This window comes from Balaenoptera acutorostrata, chromosome 16 (genome assembly GCF_949987535.1).
Source record: "Balaenoptera acutorostrata chromosome 16, mBalAcu1.1, whole genome shotgun sequence".
Classification (NCBI taxonomy): Eukaryota; Metazoa; Chordata; class Mammalia; order Artiodactyla; family Balaenopteridae; genus Balaenoptera; species Balaenoptera acutorostrata.
In genome coordinates this window covers 27,514,755-27,541,055 of record NC_080079.1, presented here as the reverse complement: position 1 = coordinate 27,541,055, position 26,301 = coordinate 27,514,755, and the positions used below count along the sequence as shown (strand labels likewise).

The following is a 26,301-nucleotide window of genomic DNA, read 5'->3' as shown; positions in this document are numbered from 1 at the left end:
TTAAGATCCAGTCCCTAAGGTGGAATAGCTGTGGAAAGGAGGAACACTTGCTCAGGAATGCAAGTGCAGGAGAAAAGGTAGGAGGCAGAAACAGGAAGGAGGTTTACACAGTACACAACCACACGCATTCACTTCAAGTTTTATTTTGCCTCTTGTATGGTCTTCAGATGGTTTTACAGTTCGTTTTCTACAGGAACTGAGAGCTGTGATCTAAACAATCAATGGAATACCACCCAACCGTAATAAATAGTCGTAACAATAGAAGATGGATAGCATAGCACTGAACAATCCTAGCAGCGTGGACATGTTTCATAGTTAGCTCTGTGACCAGAACACCAGCCAAACTTATTAAAAGCCAAGATAAAGCTGCAGCAAACTTGCTAAAAATCCTGATTCCACAGGATGACGACCATTGAATGAATCCTCCAGATAAAATGCTAGAACTGTCCACTAGTGTACAAAATGTACTTAAAGAGAAAACCAAATGACATTAAGCCGTTTTAAACCGTATCTTGTAGAGATCTTCCCTTCATCTCAGCCCTTGAAAACGCAACCTTGGTTCCCGTTGTCCAACATACCTTACATATCCTGCTATCAGTTGCAGGTTTCTAACCCTGAATGTGAAGAGGCCTCCTTCGTTCATCTCACCCATTCACACTCACAGGCTTTGGTTGAAAGTCACTAGGTACAATGCTTTAAAAGACTCTCTTTTCAAAGCCCACACTGATGGAAATCTATGAAAGAAAATATGTTTTAAATTTCCTTCTCCTTGACCCTCCCCACTCTCAGCTCAAAGTTAAACTGCTGATACAAAACTGCAGGGAAGCAAGATAACAAAATACTGTTACCAATCTATGGAGAAGCCAGCCAGCCATGATTAAAAAAATGAATCCTGCAGAGATTACCTGCTAGCCTCATGCTCAGAACCCTTAAACACACCAAATCTAAATTAAAATACTTGAAAGCTTTCAGAACCTGTGGTTAAAGGAAAGAGAAAAGGGTAACCGTAATTCATTGGTTAAAGTGTGCTCATTCTTTTAAATTTGATACAAACATGCAAGAACTAAAGACTCTGATTTAATAAAACCAGTAGTAACAGGTCTTGAAATTAAAGGACAACTGACCTGTGCGCAAATGGGATCAATCAGTCCCTGAACCCTACTTGCCAGAAGTCAAAACTAACATTTCACATGCTGACCTGAATTGAGGTTAATTTCCAGAAGTGACTGCACTTTGCAACAGATTGAGTCCTATGAAGTTAGGCTCTGGTACCCAAAGTGGTCATGGCCTAGCCCTAGGTGGGAGGCACTTCGAAAATAATAAAACTTCTAAAAAAACAAAGACAAAAGTAAAGAAAATACACTTTCCACTGATTTACATATTCAAAGTGCCAGCTTGAACCACACCCTTTCATTTTCAAAAGGAAAATTACAAAAACAGTAAACACAAAGGATAGTCAGGTTACAGCTAGTTTAGTTTATATACAAAATAATTTACAAGTTTGTCATTTTTAGGCTTTTGCCACAAACAACTGCACATTTGTCCCTACAAAGCACAACATGCCTGAACCAATAATGGTCACAAGAGACAACTGGCCAAGGCTTTACAAAAAGCAGAAAAACTGCCCAAACTGAAATCATTTATTCAGCTTAAACTATGCCATAACCATCCCACTTGGACTCTCCACCCTGAAGCCTCTGAAACCAAAGCTTTCTCATCTTTGCCATGTCCCCAAAGAATGAGGTACATTTCATTCAATGAGCCAAGGAGGATGACAAATGATTTTGATTACTCTTAGGTGAGAAATGCAACCACACTGGATGCAGAAAACAGTGCTGACTACATTTATTGAAGACCCCCTCCCTATAAGCCCACGTAAGAGGTCTTGGCACCTAACACAAGACCCAATAAGGAGGCCCACATCTCTTTCATACAGGATTTACAGCAATACTATCTTTTTCCAACCAGCGAGTAGTCTCTAAGCATGATGAGTGAGTTTTACATAGTCCTCTTTATTTCCAATCTGAATTAGCCGATCTGTTGCTGCTCCAGAGGCTGAGCTGTATGAAGACCCCAACCACCACCCACCAGGTGAAGTGAAGAGACTTCCCAACAGTTCATAGTGCCAACAAACGTCACAGGCTCCGACCAAGTATAACCACATCCTTTGGAAATCCTTCCATTTTTGCAATTTCAAAACAGCCTAACTTGCTGTAAAATTCCAAAATTCTTTTATCATCAGGTCTCACTTCACAGAAAGCCCCTCGAGAGCCTAGGGAAAAAAAAAAAAAATCAAAATATAAATGTCACTTAATTCGGAGAATTATGAATATGAATTGTAATTAATCTTTAATATATTTCAAAAAGATCATAGTACTGGCTTATCTATACCAGCCCCTAAATTTCATACAATTTTTAAAATTTATATCAAAAGCCAAAATTTATATTCATCAATACTGCAGTGATAACTACCTTAAAGTGATGGATATGTTAACTAGCTTTAATATGGTGATTATTTCACAATGTATTTCAAGTCATCAAATTGTACACCTTAAATATATACAATTCTTAATTGTCAAATATACTTCAAAAACAATTTTTTTTTTGCATGGTAACACTCTTCCCCAGAAAGAAAATCTTTTGGCAAAGAGGTTGTAAGAAACCTCAAGGCAAAGGACACCTCTGTTGAATGTTACAATATATTTATGTAAAGTATCTTTGAGGGACCCACAGGGCAGAGCCTATTCCAGCCTATGTCGCAAGCCAATACAACCAGAATGTGTTTTATATGTTAAAGACATACCTCATACACCTGCATGATTCAGTTCCAAGCACAACACTGAGAATTATACTTTCATCGAAAGAGGTGTTTAAATTATCCCACAAAGGGGACACCACTGAATCAAATGATATAAAGATGCGACAAAAGTCCATCCTCACACATCAAGAACCCTCTACTTAGTGCTCCACAAGCTGCCCATTTTTGTATTGCCAAAGGCTAAAAAGTTGTTTTTGTTTTTTTTACAGCTTAAAGGTTGTTTAAAAAAAGAACAAGCAACGGAACACTGTATGTTGCCTTTTTAAAGCCCAAAATACTCAATACCTGGCCCTTTACAGAAAAAGTTTTCATACCACTAAGGTACAGCAAAGTATTTTTGAAGGTTTAAGTAACAAACTCAAAAAACATTAGCGACTCTGCATTCCTAAATGAAGTCTTCCCGAGGTTCGTTTAATTTTCAACTATCATTTATAAGTCTCCTAGCAAAATAAACGTACACTTCTCATTTAACTGGGGCTCAAAATAAGCATTCATAGTGTAAAAGAGCAGTATTTTTCAATGATTCATACACATCCAATTCTTGCAGCACTAATAATTCAGAAGCAAAACCATAAATGGTGGAGAAGGGAATGTAAATTCACTTCTTTCTTTTTATCCTAAAATAGACTCCTGTCCCCACCTAGCCCAAATACCAGCAACTCTACAAATATGTACTCACCATTAGCCTTCAGTGAAGACAGGAGGCAAGCCATCATGCTTTTGGCTACACTTGGATCAGTTACTTTTTTGTGAATATCCATCTTTATCAGAGAAGGGAAGTTGGCAAGGAAAGTTTCTGGCAACACTTCCTGTTCTTCATGGAAACTCAACATAATTTTCTGTAAAAATTAGGAAGACTCTCTTGACTTTCAGTAGCTACTCATTATGAATCCATATATCCCAACTACAGAACTCAGTAACAGGAAAAGGAAAGCAATATTCAATAACTCTTCTGGTAATTATAAAATTACCACATGCAGAATTAATTAGCTTATAATTCTAGCTGAAGCGTTTTTATTTTTTTAAGTTTGTCTAAATGTAATGTGGTATACTGGATTGGATCCTGGAACAGATAAAGGACATTAGTGGAAAAACTGGTAAGTAAGGTGAGGAGTTTATAGTAATGTACCAAAGTTGGTTTCTTAGACTAGGACAAATGTAGAAAATGGGTGAAGGGTATAGTGGAACTCTGTATTATCTTTGTAACTTCTGTACATCTAAAATTATTCAAAATAAAAAATAATTCAAAATAAAACAATTTTTAAAAAGCTTGTATTGCACAAAAATGTGAATGTATTTAACACTACTGAACTGTACACTAAAATATGGTTAAAACAGTAAATTTTATGTTATGTATGCTTTACCACAATTTTTACAGAAAAGTTTATAAGAGACACACTGGTTTTTCTTCATAGGTTCCTATGCTGAGAACTGTCAGATATGGAAAAGCAACACATCAACAGCTCAATCACCAGCATGCTGCAGTCATGTCGATGAAATCCCAAGTAAGGGAGCCTAATCCAACCCAGCCTCCTATTACATAGACACAATGTCACAAATACGAGTCTAAGTATATTCTCTAAAAGTATTTATTGAAAATAAAAATTATCCTCAAGAAGAAACTATTTTTAAAGTTCATTCCTATTAGTTTTTAATTACCATGAGAAATGCATTATTGAGAAAGTAAGTTAGCTTCATTAGCACGCAAATGAGAGATTTTTAATTACCTAAACTTGCCCTGAGTACCCAAAGAAGAGACCATAACATCCTTAAGTTTGGTGCTTCAAAACAGAAAGAGAGGGAGAAAGAAGGTTCTTTAATTGTCTACGTTGTGCTTTTACTTGAGAAAGTATTACAACAACGCTTCCAAATCAAAAACTGTAGGGAACAGTGGAAAATACCATGCTAATAAGAATAAACCCTAACAATTCTTCTCTGTAAGAAATTTAGTAAGCACTGGGATTTTAAGATATATCTGCTTGCTTTTTTATTTTAATAAGTATTTTATTTTCTAAAAAATTACCATTGTATAATTCTAAATCTGTGTATTACCTCAGCCTCAGAGAGTTCTTTGTCACCATTTGGTTTGGTATACTTCTCCTGCATGAAGGGAATCCAGGAAATTTTACATTTTTTAATGAAGGGGGTCACATCTACAGTGCCCAGGGCATAACCACATATGCCATCTTCATCTTCTAGGACAAAACAGTAATCCAGGCTGAGGGAAAGCAGCCCTCCTACTAACCTGCTCACAAGAAAAGAGACCAGAGTGAGTTAAGTTACTTACACAAAACATTAGAATTCAGTGATGTAAGGCCCAATACACTCAAATGACAATGCGTGGAATCTACATTTGATGTAAATACAAACTGGAAATATACACATATTAATGCTCAGATTTTATTACAACTAAAGTAGGACTTCTAAAAAACTCTATTTCCAGTCAGCACCTCCCCTCAACCTGATAAACCTGGCTATGAAATGTCTACTCCCAAATCCAACAAATCCGAATACTTCATCACATACTTGTCTCCAATAAGGTCAGGCTGACTTTGAAAAGGTAAACCGACTCCATCGTCATACATTTCTCTGCAAATCTTGTACACGGAAGCCTGAAAATATAATCTAGTTAAGCAACACATCAAGAAAAATGGCAACAGAATTTAACAACAATATGACTCATAAATCAGAATGGACTTCTAGAAGAGGGAGTAACAAAACGTTTGGCTTGTCATAAATATCACCTCTGCTTTGTTAAATAGAGATTTATTGAGTCTTATTTGTAAAGCCAGTAGAAAATAGCATGGTTATAGTAAACAGTGAGAATTGCTTTGCAGGGGATAGTTTTAGACAGTAAGTAGTGGATTCAAAATCCAGCAAACTATGAGGCTGAGTCTCTCTCAGTTTTCTATACATCCCAAATGCTTAAAACATGTTATTGTCTTTAAGCAGGCATGCTTTTTATTTCTATAGCTGATTATCAAGCAGCCTGTAAGCACTTCACAACTGAAAACTGCAGAAAATATATAGGAGAAAATCAGCTGAGAACAACAGATCATTCAGACATCGTTCAGTAATTCCAACTCTGAATACATTTCATCTGTTTTTTTTTTAAAGAACTGACATGAGATGTTGAGTCTAAACTCCTTCAGCTCTTCTTTAAACATCCCATGTTCAATGTTTTAGTTAAACTTTCTCCATCTAAAGTTTTAAGACACAAAACTGATTCTTTTAACCAGGGAGTTCAAAGGAAAGGATTAAGTGTTCACCATAACCATACACCAAGTTGACAGGTAGATGATTACCTCATCTTTAGGAAAGTATGGTCTGATAGTATAAACTTTGGAGGTTGGAGTCAGTGGGGGTGGTTGAAAAAAGAGGTCATTTGCCCCATCAATTGGCAGCAAACGCTGTGGGAAGAAAAAAAAGGGAGATGATTAGTGTTGGGAAGATATTTACTTTTTTTAATGAGTGTGCACTGCAGATTACCAACTTAACATTAACTGGCTACTGCAGGCAGACCTAAAGAAGAGGGGTGTGCTATGCTTTACTAATAAAAACACCTCTTTGCTGGGGAAGGGGAGTGCTTCTGAATAGAAATTACCCAAACTGAGTTACATAGCTTTAGTGGCATACTACTGGGGATTTAAATATACAGTAAAAAAAAAAATTCTATTCCAATTATGACAAATCTATCTTTTAAACCAATCTTATATAGACCATCTCTCACTAAAAGATGGCAGAACAGACTGTCAGGAGGAGAGGTTTGGTCTGAAGAGGGTTATCTGTCCAGGAGACGCTTTATCCCCAAAGCAATGCGCTTCAGTTTGCTGTGCGCAGCAGAGCACCTGTTGGGGGGAGAAAAGTAGAGCACCTGAAAGTCCATGAACAAATTCCAACAGCAAATAAACTTCATATTTTGTTCAAATTTTCATTCCTGGACTGTTCTTTCAAGTACAAGTATTACTTATAAAATAATTGGGAAAATATCCAAAAGCCCTTTCACCATTCATTTGCATCATTATTCATCCTTTTTGCTCATGGAGTTTCCACTGGCAGACAAGCATGCGCGCATTGTGCATTGCGGGCGCAGATTAAAATGCTGTGCGACCTGCAAAGAAACAATGTGAAGTGTATACCTAGAGCCGCTGCGCTTCGCAGGCGCGGGGGGGAATTGGCAGCATCTCCTTCAGAAATTACTGCGAAAGAGGAGGAAAATTTGATTTAAAATCCAGCTATGTAACTAATTGAATTTGGGACTAGAAAGCCTTCGGCAGACCAATCCTTCCAGCCATCTGATGCGCAACATAAGGTTTCTCATAAGACAAAGAAAACGTCAATTCAGTTGTGAATTCATATTGATACCTGGAACTCTCCTGCTAGACCACCTCTAAAGGCCCAGGGTTCTTGGTCTCCAATTAAGAACTGTGCTGAAGAATGACTACGACACCCTGTTGAGATCAGATCCAAGCGGAGAACGTTACGAGAAAGGGGATTTCCTGGGGTCTCAAACGTCCAACAAACTAACAAACACTTTGTGGAAACAGCTAACAGTAATAATCCAGGGTTTCAGGACAAGGCTGTGATAATAATTTTTTTTAATTTGTAATGGAATTTCAATACTGATGTTCCTTCCTCTGATCAATGAATAATCACTGTTCTAGTGAAAGAGTTCTACCCTTTCTTAAATTATTGGAAGGAAAAAGTGTCAAGTTTGTCTGGGTCACGCTTATATATTCCCTAGGTACAGCTGTAAAACTCAAGGCAGCTGCTTGCTCTGTAGCAAAATTACAGTAACTTTAAAGTGAAATGAAGTGAGATTGATGAGACATTTTATTATCACAGCCCATGAAGGAATTAAACTTGTCTGAAGTCACATTTTACATTTTGAGGAAGGGTACAGGGAAGGGAAAAAGGGGGGAAAAGGGGTTAATCTTGTCAGAAAACTAAGGTCAGCAGAATAAGTAAAAGAAACTATTCAGTAAGTTGACAATGAAACACAGTGAGTACTTTTTTTTTTTTTTCTGACAAGGACAATCCAAATTCAGACTTGGCTAGTAACAACACCAGTCTGACAGATTCTGAGAACTAAGGAGAGCCAACTGATGCTCCTAATTTGTCCACAGCTAAAACATACTTTTCTTGAAAGTATGACAGTTATCTGGCTCCTCTGATCAACCACTATAATCTTTGCAGTGCACTTAGCTCACACATGGAGTGGCAGGCTTTGAGGCCCAAAAGTCAGCATTTAAGGTCACCACTTAACCAACTCCACAGGCAATAAAGGAAGCTAATAATAAGAGATAATTAAAAGCAAATTATAATTGCCTTCCATAGGCAATAAAGGAAGCTAATAAGATAATTAAAAGATAATTTGGAGGCCAAATCAAAATCACCTGCCTAGTCTTCTGACAAGATAAAGCAGCGCAATATAGTTCTTTTCCAATTGAAGACAGCATTCTACCTCCTGTTCAAGTTAACAGTCTCATCAGTACGATACACAGTGTGCTAGTCAGACAGTCCCAAAGCAAACCAATTTTTTTGTTGACAATTCAGGCCCATTAAGAGATTATATCCAGGGTTGTCATTTTTCAGGGGTAGGGGTACTTAAGAATATATATATAATGTAATATTTGTAAAATAAATATGAAATAGGGTCAAAATTTAGGTTATGAAGAGAACCTGCCCCATTCCATAGCTCAGTGTAAACTTACACTGCAGGAAAAAACAACACGTCTCAAACTTTAAGATGAGCCAATTTCCCTTACCCCTCACTTTGAGACTACAACATAACTAGCACTTCCAACTATTACAATAAAAAGCTGCATGTATGAAGAGCTGTATAAATGAAAACATGGTTAATGCCTCAGTCGCTGCGCAAACGTGACTTCAGTTCATGCCTACTGCCCTTAAATCTACCTGAGCTACCTCACAGAACCTTTTAAGTTAAACTAATTAATCATGACGCGCTGTGAACATCTGCCGCTGTCCATCCAATAGTAGTAGAACTTGTGCTGAGGATTCTCCCATCTGTACACAATGGGGAAGAAGATAATAGAAGTCGTTAGTAATCAAAAGTACTGCATAGCCACATTCTTTAAAGGACTGAATGCCAGCTGGACTGGAGACTAGAGGAAAACAAAGGGCACTAATCAGTAACTCCCTGAAATTACTACAGAACCATGAAAATACTCTCTTTGTCGTGAGCTGTTGTAAAGCTATGTGGATGCCTAGATGATTATTTAAAGCTTCTAAAATGCTCTGACCTTGAGATTGTACAACAGCTATATACAATCTGGGAAAGCTGCCCCCATAACTGCACAGTACAGAGGTACAGCCTGAGAGGAAAAAGCAGCAATACTGTATAAAATCAAGAATTTTTAGTAATTCTTGAATTAAAAGCTGAGTATCAAATGTTTTAAGCAACACTTTCTCAAACTTAATAATCCGGATTGCAGGTTGGAAACTTAAGGACTTCAATCCCTATAAGGGTTAATTATATCCTCCTGGCCAAAAGCCTGGAAGGCACATGCCATCATCCAATAATCAATACAGAGATTTTTCCTAAGCCTAAGGGCAGACGTGTATCACAGAGAAGAGGTATCTTGGAGCCTTTTAACAAGAGGAGGTCAAAATTCTCTCTTTTACCTGTTGTGCTACATATACAGGAACCCAAAATTCTCTATTTTCTTTTTTCCCCAACTTATTTATTTTTTTATTTTTGGCCGTGCCTCATGGCTTGTGGGTAGTGCCCGGACTAGGGATCGAGCCCATGCCCACTGCAATGGAAGCGTGGAATCCTAACCACTGGACAGCCAGGGAATTCCCTCTACTTTCAAATTAACAATGAGAGACTATTTTTAGCTGCTAATTAGCTGTATCACAGGAAAAAAAATTTTTTTTATATTTAAGAGTCCAAAAGTATATATGCAGAAAGTGAGACATCTTTTTGCTACTACTCCTGAGTTACTCTAAGCTCACAGGTTTCACACTTCTATTTCACAACCAACAGTATGTAACCCATCATAGTATTTGTGACTACTATGAAAACTATGACACGTCAGTTAGCCTTGCTGCCTGCTGTGTGCTATGCATAAGTCCATCAGATATTCCTTATAGCTGGACTGAAAACCTGGAAATGAAATGAGATCCCTGAAGAAACTTGGCCATGCTGGTGCTTTTTACCAAGTTTGAGAATTAAAAAAAAAAAAAAAAAAAAAATCACTGTTTTCAAAAGAGAAGTCCATTTAATGAAGCAGAGTTTTCAGAGGATTGCAATTTTTATCCCCTGCTAAAACCAATTACTTGGTAGAGGCATAAAGAAAAAGCTCTGTGAAATAATACCAAGTAGCACCAGAATAGCCTACCACTAAAGCTCGCATGCGCACAGGGCTGGGAGGATGGCTTCCTCTTTCCAGGCCCCCTTAGGTCATTTCGGCAATTGTTCTGTTAAACACAGCATTAATGTCATCAAGACACAGCAAGCAGCAGAGAGCTTACAGAGTCACAATTCATAGTGTCTCATCTCCAAATCAAATAGTGGTATACATGGTTCCATCCAGGAAGCATTCAGTCAGAGCAAGTTAAAGTCAGTACTTTCTAACACATTTTCAAGATATTTATGCTGAATTAGCCCAAGGGAGAAAAATCAACGTGCTCAGTGTATTTACTGAGGCTTGCACCTCAAGTCTGTAACAATGGGTACACCTTTGAAATCTAGGCAAAGAATTTAAACACAGTTGGAAATTCGTCAATTCCCTAAATGTTTTTCTCCCTATGGGATAATGTCTTTTTTTTTTAAGGGACAATATATCTGAGGAGAAGAGATTATTCCTGGTATACCTACCTAACCACTGTACAAAAGACTTCACCATAGACATTATACTCTTGATATCCCAAACATAGGAGTACATGTCATAAAGGATTGTCCTGTTGGCACAATTGGAGAGCCGAGTGAACATGCCCATCACTAGTCCGCACATCTCTTCAAACTTGGCTGCCCGCGACCGCCATTCTTCAATCTATTGAGGATCAATAAAAACACTCAAAAAATTGAAAGTTTAACAACAATCTAAAACACAGCTTATAAACTAAGCTGCTTATATTATCAGGTACCTGCAAATTTATACTAAACATTAAAGAATCAATGGGCTTAAACTTTTAAAGACAAACAATAAAAGTGTCTCCCCAAACTGACAAATATTCCTAAAATAATCAATTTTGACTTTCCTTCATTCCTACCTACTATAAGGTCAAACTAAGGAACTGTATATATCAGATTCAGCAGAGTCCGTACCTACTTTACAGAACACATTCTAAGATGTGGTCAATTCTCATTTAAGACCTCCCCTGTATCAACAGCATGGGGACCCATCCAGGCCAGAGAAACAGGTAAATTAAACATACTCACTTTTTCAGAGTCTTTTCCTTTACAATTGACACTGACAACACTGCTATTTGCTCGAAGCCACTGGAACTCCCGTAACATCTGCGCTCCTTTGGGTCCATGCTCATAAGGAAGGTAGAATAGGTCAGCAAGTAACTGCAAATCCTCCAGAGTTACCGGTTCTGCAGTGTACAAAGGCTTCTCATTTGGACCAGGCACAAACTGCTCCTTGTTTGTCTGTTCATCAGTCTGCATCGGGGCAATATCACTAATGCAATCTTCCTGCATAGACATCTCTGGGGATTTTGATTCAGCTATGCTCTCTTTATCAGTGTCCATTGGTTTCAATTCCTCTGCCATTTTAGCTTCAACAATTTCAGTTAGTATTTGATTGTCATTCTTGTGGTCTGTTTCTTCCTGTTTTTCCACTACCATGTCCATGGGTTCCTCATCTGGCTGTTTCTTTTCTTCTTCCTTGGTCATAGCTGTAGGCTCACCACTCAAGGCTGCTCCCTGGCTCATAATGGGCTCCTGGTAAACGGTTGTAACTACAGTTGTGGCATTTAAAGAGGGTGCTGCAACTAGAGGAGTCCCATCTACTACATTTGCTTTAGCCCCACTGTGTGCAACTTGCCTACCTATAAAAACAAATTGCCAGAAAGATAATCAGAATTAGAAGCAGAACAAATTAGATCTAGAGAAATGTTTTCTTCTTATCATATCTCTAACTAAGAGCCTCAATTTGAGATTCCAAATAATTTGAGCCCCAAGAAAGTACAATTTCTCTAAACCACTGGGAGGTGGGGAAGGGAAGAGAGGAGAGGAAACACAGATCATAAACATGCCAACACCTATTACTTTCTTCTCTTTTGAAGCTCTGTATTTAAAAACTACTTCAAAAAAAGATATTTTAAAAACAACTTAGCAAAAAAAACCACAAATTAGCGGGCTTCCCTAGTGGCGCAGTGGTTGAGAATCCGCCTGCCAATGCAGGGGACACGGGTTCGATCCCTGGTCCGGGAAGATCCCACATGCTGCAGAGCAGCTAAAGCCCGTGCGCCACAACTACTGAGCCTGTGCTCTAGAGCCCGTGTGCCACAACTACTGAAGCCCACGCGCCTAGAGCCTGTGCTCCGCAACGAGAAGCCACCGCAATGAGAAGCCCACGCACTGCAACGAAGAGTAGCCCCTGCTCACCACAACTAGAGGAAGCCCATGCGCAGCAACAAAGACCCAACACAGCCAAAAATAAATAAATAAAATAAATAAATTTATATATATATATAAAAAAAAAATTAGCATTCCGTCAAATTAAAAGCTATTTAAGACCAAAAGTAAAATTTAAAAAACCTTATCCTCTAGATTCCTAAATTTCATTTTGCTTGGCAGGCCTATAAGAAGACACATCACAAATGTTCTTTACTTTATGTCTCAAACAATGTGATCCAACCCCCTTACAAAGAAAGGCCAAACTCACTGCTGTACTGATGAGGTACGCCAAACTCCTGCAACCATTCTGTTAAAGCTAACTTTAGAGCCATCTGTGGACTATAGAGTACATCAGTTTCTATATCTTCATCACTGCCTTCATTTTCTAACTTTATCTGGATCGACACAGTACTGTCTTCACTGTCAGCTGCAAAAAAAAAGAGAAAGAGCACAAAAACAGTTTTCATTACAAAACACTAATTGTTACGGTAAAACCAGAGAAGCAAAGAACTGGAACAAGAACAAATCTTAAGGGCTTCCCTGGTGGCGCAGTGGTTGAGAATCTGCCTGCCAGTGCAGGGCACACGGGTTCGAGCCCTGGTCTGGGAAGATCCCACATGCCGCGGAGCGACTAGGCCCGTGAGCCACAATTGCTGAGCCTGCGCGTCTGGAGCCTGTGCTCCGCGACGAGAGGCCGCGATAGTGAGAGGCCCGCGCACCGCGATGAAGAGTGGCCCCCGCTTGCTGCAACTAGAGAAAGCCCTCGCACAGAAACGAAGACCCAACACAGCCATGAATAAATAAATAAACAAAATTTAAAAAAAAAAAAAAAAAAAAGAACAAATCTTAAGCATAATATGCAAACACAACCAAGACCCTTCACTGAACCACTTCACCTAGAATAGTCATCTAAATGCACTGCTAAATGTAAAATTCCAACTGAAATAATAAACATTAACTTTAGAATCACTGGACAAGTCAGTCATAAATGTCCACTTATAATCAATTATTGGGAATGCAAGGTTAAAGGCACTATACTTCCCATAAAGAAAAGATTCCCTATCCTTCAGGGGCTTATAACTTAAAAAGGCAAATAATTATGAAAAAATAATGGGCAAATTAATAAATGCATTGAGGGGAGAAGAGAAAATTGAGAGAGAGCCCACATATGAGCACAGATAATAAGCATATAATGAAGAACTAGGATAATGGTAGAGAAAATTAAGTCTGAACTCTCTTTGGCTTGGTATTCAAAACCCACTATTCTTAGCTTTCCTTCTTATTTCCCTGCACATAGGCCAGTCTGGCTAAGGTCCACTAGTGGTTAACGTGCTTCATGCTCTGCCTTAAAAGAGGTAGATACTAACAGCCATGTATACAGAGAGGACTGAGATTATATCCCTAACTCTGTGTTTTTTACTAGGGAGAAGGGGGTGACAATGACTGAGCCTTGAAGGGGAGCATTAATTCAACAGACAGAACTGGAAGTAGGAGTACAGAACTGAGACACAACACAACTTTCAACTACATACCACTAAGCACCATAATGTGACATTTCAATACCCCCCAATGGGCCAAAATTCAGGTAACTTGAAATTTTCAGTGTCTAGTATTTTCATCTCTAGCCCACCAACCCTTTAATGCCCAGCAGACTTTACTCATACTTTGACCCAGTGTAAGTAACTCCTCCTCTATGAAATCATTTATCAGCACTCTTGCTTAGCAGAAGTAATCACTGCCTCCTGTGTTCCCCCTAGCACTCTGTAGATAATTATCTCAGCACTTATCATTCTATAGTACAGTTGCCTATCTGCTTTATCTAACACCAGACTAAATTCTTTCGAAGTAGGGACTATCTTATTCTTTGCATCCTTAGTGTCTGATAAATAGGTGTTTAAATGTTAGTGAATAAACAACTAGTCAGCATTCTCCTACTTGGAACTCAATTAGGAATTTTTCATAAATAAAAATCAGTAAGCCAATGTCTAAAATGAGAAAATGTTTCATAAATGTAAGCTGAACTTAAATTATATGTTAAGTAACTCAGAGGAGAATATTTAGCCATCTAAAATACACCATTTAATAAAATCACCTGAAAACACAAATTCAATCAGAATTATTCAAGGGATAACAGGAACAGTAAAAGACTACCTTGTCTAGTTACTCAGACTTCAAAGGCTAAGTCACATTTTAAAAACAAAGAACTGAGGCCAAGAAGTTATTAAGTAACTTGCCCAAAGGTAGTCCAAGCAGCCCTTTTTCTATCATATACATCTCATTCACAGAACTAAACAACACCTTAAAAAAATCCTCTTAAATCTTAATGACAAAAGAATGCATACTTGCCAATGGTTCTACTTAATCCCAACTCTCCTCCCAAAGTCAAGAATTAAGTCATCTACTTACTCATCACTACATCTTTCCTCACTCCATTCATGTTTGATTTGTACCAGGTGGCAAGGGTGTGGATAGCAACATAGTTGGCTTCAAATTCACAATTTGGATTAGTCAAGACTCCTTTTAACCGCGGGATCAGTTCTGTAGATCTTCCTTTGTATGGGCCCAGAAATAGTCTCTTCTGATCATAATCATTAGCATGAATGTTATCCCAGATTACTGGAGCTCTCTTAATAATCTTAGAAACCTCTTCAATGGATTCTACTGGAATTTCTTTAGAAACAACTTTGGGACCTAGAAATAATGACCACCATATATTAAAAGACCCTCATACAAGAGAGTGGCATGAACATATATACACTACCAAACATAAAATAGATAACTAGTGGGAAGCAGCCGCATAGCACAGGGAGATCACCTCGGTGCTTTGTGACCACCTAGAGGGGTGGGTAGGGAGGGCGGGAGGGAGGGAGATGCGAGAGGGAAGAGATATGGGAATATATGTATACATATAGCTGATTCACTTTGTTATAAAGCAGAAACTAACACACCATTGTAAAGCAATTATACTCCAATAAAGATGTTTTAATAAATAAGTTAATTAATACATTAAATAAATAAATAAATCCTCAGAGGAAATTTTTTTTTTTTTAAAGATGGGTTTTTGTTTTTTTTTTTAAATCTTTTCCCTCTACCCATCTTTTTTTTTTTTTTTTTTAATTTTATAGCTACTTTATTTATTTCTTTATTTTTGGCTGTGTTGGGTCTTCGGTTCGTGCGAGGGCTTTCTCTAGTTACGGCAAGTGGGGGCCACTCTTCATCGCGGTGCAGGGACCGCTCTTCATCGCGGTGCGCGGGCCTCTCACTATCGCGGCCCCTCCCGTTGCGGGGCACAGGCTCCAGACGCGCAGGCTCAGTAGTTGTGGCTCACGGGCCCAGCTGCTCCGTGGCATGTGGGATCTTCCCAGACCAGGGCTCGAACCTGTGTCCCCTGCATTAGCAGGCAGATTCTCAACCACTGCGCCACCAGGGAAGCCAAACAAAAACAACAACAACAAAAGACTCTCGTACATGGTTCTTCAAAATATACTGCATATAATTTTTTATTTTCCTTGTTATATTTTCTAACAATTTTTCTTTTTAAAACAACACAGCAACATGTCCTTTTACTCAGCTGTATTCCCCTTGCCCTATATTTCCTCAGATCAGATTCCCAGAAATAGAATTAGTGGTTAAAAGGTAGGAATATTTAAGGTTTGGGTAACTTTCCTAAAAGTGATACATCAATAAGAAAGAAATTTCCATGTTAACCATTTTTTACCATTATAATATATCCTCAATTAGACAAAGTCTAATTAACCTAAACCCTGGGAGGGTTTCTGCCCTTAATTCTTAGAATGAAAGCTAATATAGCTCACTGATTACTGTCAATCTAGCATTACAGCTTTCATTTTATAAAATACAACATTCTCCTAGTGCTGGGATCAATACCTGTTAGCCCAGATCCCTACAGATCTACTGTTTATCAGTAACTGATATTCAGACTCACTGAAAAATCCTCAAAGATTTTTTTTTTAACATCTGTGTTGGAGTATAACTGCTTTACAATGGCGTGTTAGTTTCTGCTTTATAAAACCTCAAAGATGTTTTTAATACTAAGTGAAGAATGTGTACTTTGTAAAAGAAAGAGAATTAATAACAAAATGTTCTGGTTAAGGCTCAGCTTTTTAAAAGTATCCAATTAGGGGCTTCCCTGGTGGCGCAGTGGTTGAGAATCCACCTGCCAAAGCAGGGGACACGGGTTTGAGCCCTGGTCCGGGAAGATCCCACATGCCGCGGAGCAACTAAGCCCGTGCGCTACAACTACTGAGCCTGCGCTCTAGAAGCCGTGAGCCACAACTACTGAAGCCCGTGAGCCTAGAGCCCGTGCTCCGCAACAAGAGAAACCACCGTGATGAGAAGCCCGCGCACTGCAACAAAGTGCAGCCCCCGCTTGCTGCAATTAGAGAAAGCCCGCGTGCAGCAGCCAAGACCCAACGCAGCCAAAAATAAAAAATAAAAATAAACTTTAAAAATAAATAAAAGTATCCAATTAACCAGAACAACCAACTCCCAAGGTCCGAGTTAATTAAAAGTTTTACTGTCTAAATCTTTTAAGACTTACCTGTCCACAGCACCTCAATTCCAGGTAGGAGCTTTTCACCCACAGTCCTTAAATAAGGAGACTGAGACACATTTGGATAACAGAAAGTGCCACAATATTCTGAATGTAGGGGGAAAAATTAATCAGTAAAACAGTCAGGAGTGAAATGGTCATGAGTTTTTGAATAGGGATAAAAATGTCTACCAGTTCTAAATTATTTTCATCCAAATGATAAAAGGCCTCCATGTCATGTCCCAAAAGAAGTAAACTCAAGTGGGTAGTTCATTTATGACTCAACTTATTAAAAAAAAAAAAAAAAAATCAAATCATAAAATCTGATATTCATCCTCTAGTATTAGGACAGATCAATCCTTATGGTCCTATGGTCACCAGAAATACAAGTTTACTAAAGAAATAATTAGAATTTTTACCATTTTCTACATAATTCTGAATTGCCTACATTTCTCAGTTACAATCAGAGGCCAAATAGACAGGATTGATAATATCATAATAGAAAGAATGCAATTATTAGGCCCCTGGCTATTAGTACTCAACTACAATTGATTATAATTTGCAGTGAATTAAGTAATTACCAAGTATGATCTTATTAAACACTGAGTATTCCCATAGTATCAGACCATTGAGATAAGGTTCATGGCTCACAATACTCTAAGACAGACATATACACAGTTAAATAAATTCAGTCTAAAATTTCTTAGAACTTATTTAACTCTTCCTGAACAAGAAGTCAAGCCTAGGGAAGTTTTCTTATAGGCTGAATTTTGAGACGCAAAAAAAGAGAGAAAACATTTTCAATGGAAGAAACCAGAGAGAGATGAGAGGGGGGAAAAAAAGGAAAAGGGGGAAAAAATTATTAAGCTTTCTATGCTGACTACTGGAAGTTAAGAGCCCAGATGGGAGTGGGAGGAATGAAAAGGGATACAGATATGCAAGGGCAGAAAAAAGGAACAAGTAGGAGGATATGAGAAGTGACTAAGTTAAAAGCAATGTAAATTTGCTTTTTTCTAGCTTTCATTTTTATAATACTATCCCCTCCTCTAATCCTGAACATGTAATGTTCATATACTTCCAGTACCGAAAAAATACATAAAATCTTTTGCCTATTCAGTTGTCATTTATTAATCCCTAAAATCTCTGCAATTTAAGATGTACAGAAATATCTTCTAGAAAAAGAATTCCTACCTTTATATACCAAAGGGAGAGGGGACAACACAATAAAGCCCATACATGGTCTTTTGAAAGTTATATATTTCAAGAAGACTAGTTAAATATAAAGCTATTATATACAATACCTGTGGGACAGAAGAGGAAAGTTTCTGGCTCTCCTAGGTACTGATAAATTTCATTTGTGATGGAGACCTGGGCATGAGCAAAAGAACTGAATACCTCTTTGTCAGCTGCACACATATTATGGTCAATATCATCAAAAAGCAAGGCAAATGACCTGCATCCAAACTGAGAAACCTAGGAAAAGAAAAAAAAAAACAAGATGCTTTACCAGCTCATCTTACAGAGTAAAAAACACAGAATTTCAAATATTAAAGTATATACTTAATAGTTATACTTAAAAGTCAAATATTTTCCTTAGCAGAATGTTCAATGCCAAGCCATTGCCTTTATATTTTCCATGTTAAACAGCTAGACAATTTTGGGACCCATTCTTTCATTTGGGTTTGAATGCAATATGCCAGTATGTCTAACAAAGCTTCTATAATGCGGCTTATCCTTCTACCTCCTTCACTGCCAACTACAGAAAACCAAACAGAAAAAAACCCCAAAAAACCATGAACAATAAATAAACTCTAAGACATGACAAACCCAAGTCACCTGTTCCAGTCAAGATACACTGATGCTAATTAATTTCTTTGCACTTAAATCTAAGCCATCAATCAGAAAGACCAACATAGTAGAATATGATCAAATAGGTAAATAACCTTTTAAAAGCTTATTCACAGAAATTTAACTACTTTAAAATTTTTTTTTTTTTGGCTGTACCACACGGCTTGTGGGATCTTAGTCCCCTGAAAAGAGACTGAACCTGGCCCCAGCAGTGAAAGCGCCAAGTCCTATCCCCTGGACTGCCAGGGACCTCCCAAACTACTTTAAATTTTTTACCAGCCACTTTAATGCCACCAATAATATAATTTTTTTTTTTTTTAAAGGCCACACTGCGCGGCATGTGGTCTTTCTTCGTTCCCTGACCAGGGATCGAACCCGCACCCCGCGCATTGGAAGCGCAGAGTCTTCACCACTGGACCGCCAGGGAAATCCAATATAAACTTTTGCTTAAAGAAACATATATGGGGACACATCCCTGGCGGTCCAGTGGTGAAGACTCCGCGCTTCCAATGCAGGGGGTGCGGGTTCGATCCCTGGTAGGGAACTAAGATCCCGCATACCACACGGCCAAAAAAAAAAAAAAAAAGAAACATAAATATATTTTAAAAAACAGCACACTTAACTTTACCAAAAAACATGTGCAGCTTTTACGTTAAGCAGAATTTAGACTCCAGGTTCACCAACAGCTTACACGTTTACCTAGTTTTTCTTCTCATTTTGGGAAACTAGCCAATCATGTCCAAACTGAATTACATCTCTTGTCCATATACCTGAGTGAACCCTATTTCTATAACCTCACTCAGAAATTCAGTCAGGCACCCAAGAGAGGTTCCAGAAATGTGACTCTGGACCACACAGAATCTCCTGGAATATGAGGTAAGTCTCCACCTCAAGTCTATATTAAGAATCTCTGGGAATGGAGCCTATAAGAACCCTTTTAAGCATCACTTTTAAGCATTGTTTTTAGGTAGTTCTCATGCAAACTGAAGTTTGAGAAGCAATGGTACCTCCAGTAAAGCTCTTCTGACTCACTTTAGAAAAGATTCCTCTTATCAAAAGAGTTAAAGTAAAAAATTTGCACAGAAACAAAGAAGTACCATGAATTTGGTTTCCTTTTTACATCATAAAAGCAACTCAGAAAACTTTTAGTTTCATGTACTGATTCAGGGAAAAATAATGAAAAAGTAAGGAAATTACCTGGTCCAGTTTGCGTTTCAATGTAGATACTTCCTTGGGGTTAGAAAAGGTAATATCCAATCCAGGTGAGATAGCATAGATGAACTCTATCTCATATTCCCGTGCAGCAGAGATGAGAGTCATAAGTTGCTCTAAAGAATAGAGTCCGTGATTTTAGAAAGCACCACAAAAACTAAAAGAGCCTTCACCTTTAAACTGAAGGTTATTTTTTCCAATTTTCAATGAGTCAAGAAAAAAAAAAGTCCCTTAAATTCTACAAAATTGTCAGGTCCAATGAGACAATACGTAATGGCACAAACCTGATGTGATTTAATGTCACCCTGAACTCAATAAAAGCATTGCCATTTCTCAAAAATACTGAATTAAGCATCAATTCTCTTACTGAATACAAAACATTTTTATTTCCTATAGTATTTCAGAGGTATGCTTTTGTTTTTGCTGTCTTTGTAAAACTGGAATTCCTAAATAAATACATCTACATATAGCAACTTTATAATTTGGAAAAAAAGAAAAATGTGTTCTTAAGAACCAGGGTTAAGTGATTGATGGCCTTAACAATCTTGACACCTTTGTTAACTACAAGAAAAATATTCATCACAGTTTTAAGTCGCTAAAATGTGAAAGACAATTTTCCTAACTGACATTCCATAATGTCATAGCTCCATAATTCCATAATTCCTAAGTAAACTGACTATTCCATACCACAGGATATATCTTTAAATAACTTTCAGTGGTATCTCAAGATAGTCATTTGACTATATTTTGATCATATTAAATTTCATTACCAGCATCACCAGAAAATAATCAAGTTGAAGACACTTAAGTTATATAGAGTAGTAAACAACAACACTAGATCGAGTTTTAATTGCTTTTCATAATTTAAGAAAACTTTCTGCCTTCAGTGCCTTGACTGGGCTCTGTAACCAAATATCCTGTTAGCTACCATTTAATTCCAGGTATGAAAATGTTCCCCCATTCAATCAAGTCCCCAAAGAAAAGCACCACTTGTCTAATTTACTTCTCTTATTTATGAATTTTATGTAACTAACTCAACATAAGAACACATGTAACAAGGATAGTTCAGGATGGCTTTCCACTTCAGTATAGGCCCAGACTAGGGTGAGGCCCTTCTTCATTTTAAATAAAGACAGGACCAGTAATAGAAATCAAGTGGTCAAGACCAAGCCATACTTGAGCCTGAAGCAGAAGGATCAGTAGTACTAACCCTATCTTTATTTAAAATTTTGGTATTTTGTTCGTGGATTTTTTGCATTAGTTCTGGTTTAAAAAATGGATAATAAAGTATTATTTATCTTGATTACTGATTTTTGGAGTCCTTTAAAATGTGCACTGCCGGCAGGCCCCTCACTTGCCTTGCCCTAGGCCTAGCCCTGCTTCAGCACCTCTTTGTCTAATGGCCCACTGTTTAGTCCACTGGCAGAAGTTAAAAAGCACAATTTATGACCACAGAACAGGTGAAGTCAGACTGGCATACCTGTAAATCACACCATGGCTACACATCGTTAGAGCTACTCTTTCAATATGCACTAACACACAGAGTTACCCTATAAAAGAAAACTACCTACAAAGTGAAAGTGGAATACTTAATTCTTGTACAACTACATTTAAAATATAGCTGTTTTCTCCATGTACTCAGAATTTATGGATTAAAAAGAAAAAGATTACCAGCTTCCTCCACTGAATACATCTCTCGCCAAAACATCCTATGTTTGTAGTCATCTTTTGGAGCATACAAATATGTATTTAATTCCCATTTCTGGAGCCTTAAGAGGAGAAAAAATTACATGTATATAAACAGGCAACATGTATAACCTGTAAATCTCACTTGTTTTCCTTTTCTTGGAGCAGCTCCGTCTCTTAAAAAGCTAATATTCTGGGGCAGTAGCTTTTAACCTTTTTGTAATCCAGTGGAGTTGTAAAAAATTAAAAATTATAAGGAATGTCAACATATTAAACAGTCTTAAATAAAAATACAACAGCTCTGAGTAAGACAGGTGAGCCCAAAACCTATCCAGCTTTCCCAGGAAAGTTTGAGAACCACTGGCTTAGGCGAAGAAGAGGAAGAAGACCAAGGTAAAGTAACTTCTTCAACTGAGAAATTATCAAACTGCACCTGGTCTATTCAGTGCATTTCCTCAAACAAAAGGAAATGTTAAAAAAAAAAAAAAGGAAATGTTAATCGTTTAAGACTCTCCTTCACATAATAAAAAAATTACCTTCTAAAGAGTTCTTTTCTCTGCTCCATAACCCATGGTCTTCCATAAAATCCTAGATCCAAAGTAAGAATGAAATTATAAGAATGTGATAAAACTGTCTACTGAGAAAAGCAGGTTATAATACATACAATACCACTTTGTAAAAAACATGTACAATATACAAAGAGCTGAAGGATGTTTAGTAAAACATTAAGGTGTTTTGGGGCAATATTTTAAAGTGATTTTAATTCCCTTTTTGCTTAGGTAAATTTTCTGATTTTTCTACCATGAACACGTATTATTTATGTGATAAAGTCATCTAAAAATAGCTAAACATCATCTCTTTTCACTGCCAAAAAAGACCAAATATATTTAAATCTAACTTATAAAAAGATTATCTCAATCTTACAGTGGGGAAAGGGGAAGCAAAGTAACCACAAACTGCTAATAATAACTATTACTACCTAGAAGGGAAGTTAAACCACTTTTAGAGGGGGAAGGGGCAAAAACAAATAAGGTAGGGAAAAAACCAGGGACAGAATTAGAAAAGAATCTGATTGATCTAATTTTATGATGGCTTTTTTTTTTTGGTTCCCAAAATTATAAAAGGTACCCCAAAAATGCCTTAAACTACACTCACAACAAATTCAACATTGGAACTGGCCCAAACAGGAAACTCTCAAGCAATCTCAATTCCAGAGCAAATGTATGAACAACTGAAAATTCAAGAATGTGACTCACTCCAGAGTATCCTATATGGGGGCAAAGCAACAGTAATGCACACTGCAAGAAACAGAACTGCAGAATGATGACTTAAGTAGTGGTATAAGCACCAAACTGGTATTTAGAGCTGTGGCTTGTGCTAATCACACCTTACAGCTTGCCTAACCTTTATTTTCCACCTGTTTCAGTCTAATCATCTGCAAGAGATAAGGACAACCTCCCAGGAGTATCATAAAAATGGTTCAAATTGTGTTTTGAACACATAATGTTCCTTACACACACACACACACACACACACACACAGTTTAAGAAACTAACTCAAAAACCAAAATTTCTGAACAGTAATAAGCTCCACTCTAGATAGAATAGTTGCTCTGCACCACAAAGACAATGACAGGCCAAAGAAAAATTCGTTACATACTAATACATGAAACTGTGGCACTTTCAATCTGGACAATTCAATGGTTACTCTCTTACAGGTGATTTAAAGTGTTAGGTGAATTTTACAACTCTTTATAGCTTTCCTACAACACTCTGTATTATCATTTTTCTCTTAAAGTAGGAGGCATTAAACTTTCCTTTAGAGCTGCTTCAACATGAAAAAAAAAATTTTTTTTTTCAAGTGCCTAACACTTTAATCTTCAGAAATCCTAACTTTGCTCTTTGAGAGTAAGGTTCATGGTTTTAGTTATTGGCACAGCAAAGAGGAAGCAGTGCTGTTACACATAAGTTAAAATCAACAAAGGTCTGTCCATAGAACGTGCAACACTATTCACTTCATTAAACTGAACCTAAGATGAACCGGGGACTTTGGTGATTATGATGTGTCAGTGCAGTTCATACTTGGTTTAAAAAAAATCTTAAAAAAAAAAAAAAGAATTAACACTCAGGGTAGACGTTTTTAGCAAAACTTTTGCTTCACTTTTATATATGTATACATATTATATACGTGTGTGCGTTTGTTGGATTGTGATGTAAAATATACTTTTTAGATCAAAAAAGTTTGCAGGCCACTGTAGTTAAATTATACTGACAAAAGCACAAATTAACCTCAAAAATAAATAATAAATAAATAAATAAAATCAACAAAGGTCTGCGAGGGAAAGAAAAGCAAAACAAACACCAAAAAAATATCAGGTGCTCAGTCACCAAGAAAATATACTAGGGAATTGGAAGGAGAAAAGACGACAGATAAGACAATTCTAAGTAGACTAGTTGCCTTTTAATACTATTCTGAAAAACAAACCAACTGATCTAAACCACAACTAACTTTTCTCCATAATTACTGAAGGTGTAATGGACAGGCAAGTTTCCTTAGACTCACTTTAGTCTAGCTCTAAAATTTCTAATCCCCCAGCACTCCTTTTCCCACCCTCCACCCCAAGATCTAACATAACAAAAGTACAGATTCTAGCCCTATATATACATCAATGGATAAATCAAACAAAGCAATCATGTTTTCATAAACACTGACTCCAGTCAAATACACAGGCAGTTTTCCATTCTGTTTTCCTGAAAATTCTGCAAGACAGTTAACTTTGCTGAACCGTTTCATTCCTTATGGTAGCTGCCAATTAGTCTGTTCTCTCCTACAATCAAACTTTATCTAAAATAGCATAACCACCACCCATCTTTCAAATGAATACTCCGTGAGTACCAAAGCTCTCAACCAAGAGGACAATCCTTTCCTTTTCCACATCTTTTTTTTTTCATAAAGACCAGTATTTTTTACAGTGTTACTCCTATGCACACCACATATAGGAGAGAACTAATAAAGTATACAGCTAAAAAACCCTGGGTCAGCCAAAATACTTCAGAAAGTTCAAATACATGCTGTACTCAAGAAAAGAGCAATAATGAAACTGATTCATGCTTCGCTTAGAATGCACAGACGAACATTTGTTCATTACATTCATAAACTGTGATACAATCTTCTGGTCATTTTCCCCAACCACCAAAAAAGTCCATCATTCCTTTTAAATGGAAATGGGAAGGAAGGAAGTGAGAAGGGAATTTTTACACCTCTTCTGCAGTCACTAAAATTCCGTATCTCAGATACTATTAAAGTCAAAGCTTCATCCCTCAGAGCCAAGGCACAGTAGTTGGCAAAGGGCAATTTTCTAGGCTGCAAATCAATCTTCAAAGGGTGGGGGGTTCGGGACTGGCCAGCAAAAAAAACAAACAAAAACACAAGAACAAACAAAAAAACACAAGAACAAAAATTCTAAGCAAAAAGGAATTTGTAAAACCGTAAGCCGACAGTGCTTCTCTTCACTCCAGGAATACAAAGTAGCACACCTGTACGGGTAGTCTTTTTTCCAAAGGGTGGGGACAACAAAACTACACACATCTCTCCATTTGAACACAAACCACCCTAGGGAATAACATCCCAAGGTACAAAGATGTAAAACTCAGCGCCTAAGACTAGGCTCCTTACACCGCCTCCATTGGAGCATGCCTGGCTCCAAGCCCAAGGCGGGTGGGGTCAGGCTTGTTAATAGCCGGGAGGGAATTCGACGCCGTTTCAGAACGCGAGAAAAGACCTGCCCATCCTCTCGCCTCTTCCCTCATTTCAGCAGGGTCAAATTTCAGACCCAAGGGAATAACCCCCTTTTAGAGCCGCCTCCCCCCGCAAAAAAAGGAAAGAACGTATTACTACTGGGGTGGAGAGGGATGGAGGACGCTCTTGCCCAGCCCGCGCCACAGCGCTCACCTTCCACCACGCCACATAGGAACCTCCGAGCCCCTCCTGCCGCCCCGGCCACCGCTGCTCCCCCAGCCCCGGTTGGGTTGTCTTCTCCGGGGGCTGGAGCTGCCTGCGGCTCCAACGATGCGCCCGCGGAGGCGGCAGGGTTGGAGTTGAGCTCGCTCTCCCGCTCCTCCAGCGCCGCCTGGCTCTCCTTCTGCACCATCCTCCTGCCCCCGGCCGCCGCCACCTCTGCAAGTCTTCCTCGGCCTCCGTCCGTAAGGCCGCCGGCCCGGAGAGCCCCAGACAGGGCCTCGGCTCTAAGCGCGCGCCCCTCCGCTCTTTCCCCTCCCCCTCTGCCCTTCCCCCTCCCTCTCCGCAGGGACCCTAATGCCCGGATGAAAAGGGCGGCGGCACCAGCGCAAGCCCTTTGTCAGCCGCAGCCTCAGCCTTAGCGGGGGAGCCGGAAGCCTAAGCGGAGAGCGAGGCTGCGACCTCTCGTTCCTTGGAGGCAGATGGCCAAGGCTCCTTTTCTCGTTCTCAGTTAGCTTCTACTGCCCTTCCGATAATGCTAGTTCTCCCGCTGCCTTCTCCTGAAGCCCCTGGATCTCCTCTGCTGCTGCCCCTACCTCCCGCTTCCTGTTTATCCGCACTGCGCCTGCGCCG

At 38.4% G+C, this 26,301-nt stretch overlaps 1 protein-coding gene across 2 annotated transcripts; it reads right to left on the bottom strand.

Moving 5' to 3' along the window:
- Nucleotides 1–127: 127 nt before the first annotated feature.
- Nucleotides 128–26,301, bottom strand: OGA (O-GlcNAcase). Of its 2 annotated transcripts, XM_007187305.2 has the most exons (16): nt 25,663–26,300; nt 22,248–22,299; nt 21,697–21,794; nt 20,011–20,141; nt 18,267–18,438; nt 16,975–17,073; nt 14,820–15,104; nt 12,682–12,840; nt 11,229–11,842; nt 10,665–10,839; nt 7,184–7,269; nt 6,124–6,228; nt 5,345–5,430; nt 4,871–5,063; nt 3,498–3,657; nt 128–2,272 (listed from the first exon to the last, which is right to left on the bottom strand). In XM_007187305.2, the coding sequence occupies exons 1-16, from the start codon at nt 25,859–25,861 to the stop codon at nt 2,136–2,138; spliced, it is 2,751 nt and encodes a 916-aa protein (XP_007187367.2). In that variant the 5' UTR covers nt 25,862–26,300; the 3' UTR covers nt 128–2,135. The 2 variants fall into 2 exon arrangements, 1 of the variants encoding a protein (XP_007187367.2); XR_009005641.1 differs by lacking the exons at nt 128–2,272; nt 3,498–3,657; nt 4,871–5,063; nt 7,184–7,269 and having other exon boundaries at nt 25,663–26,301.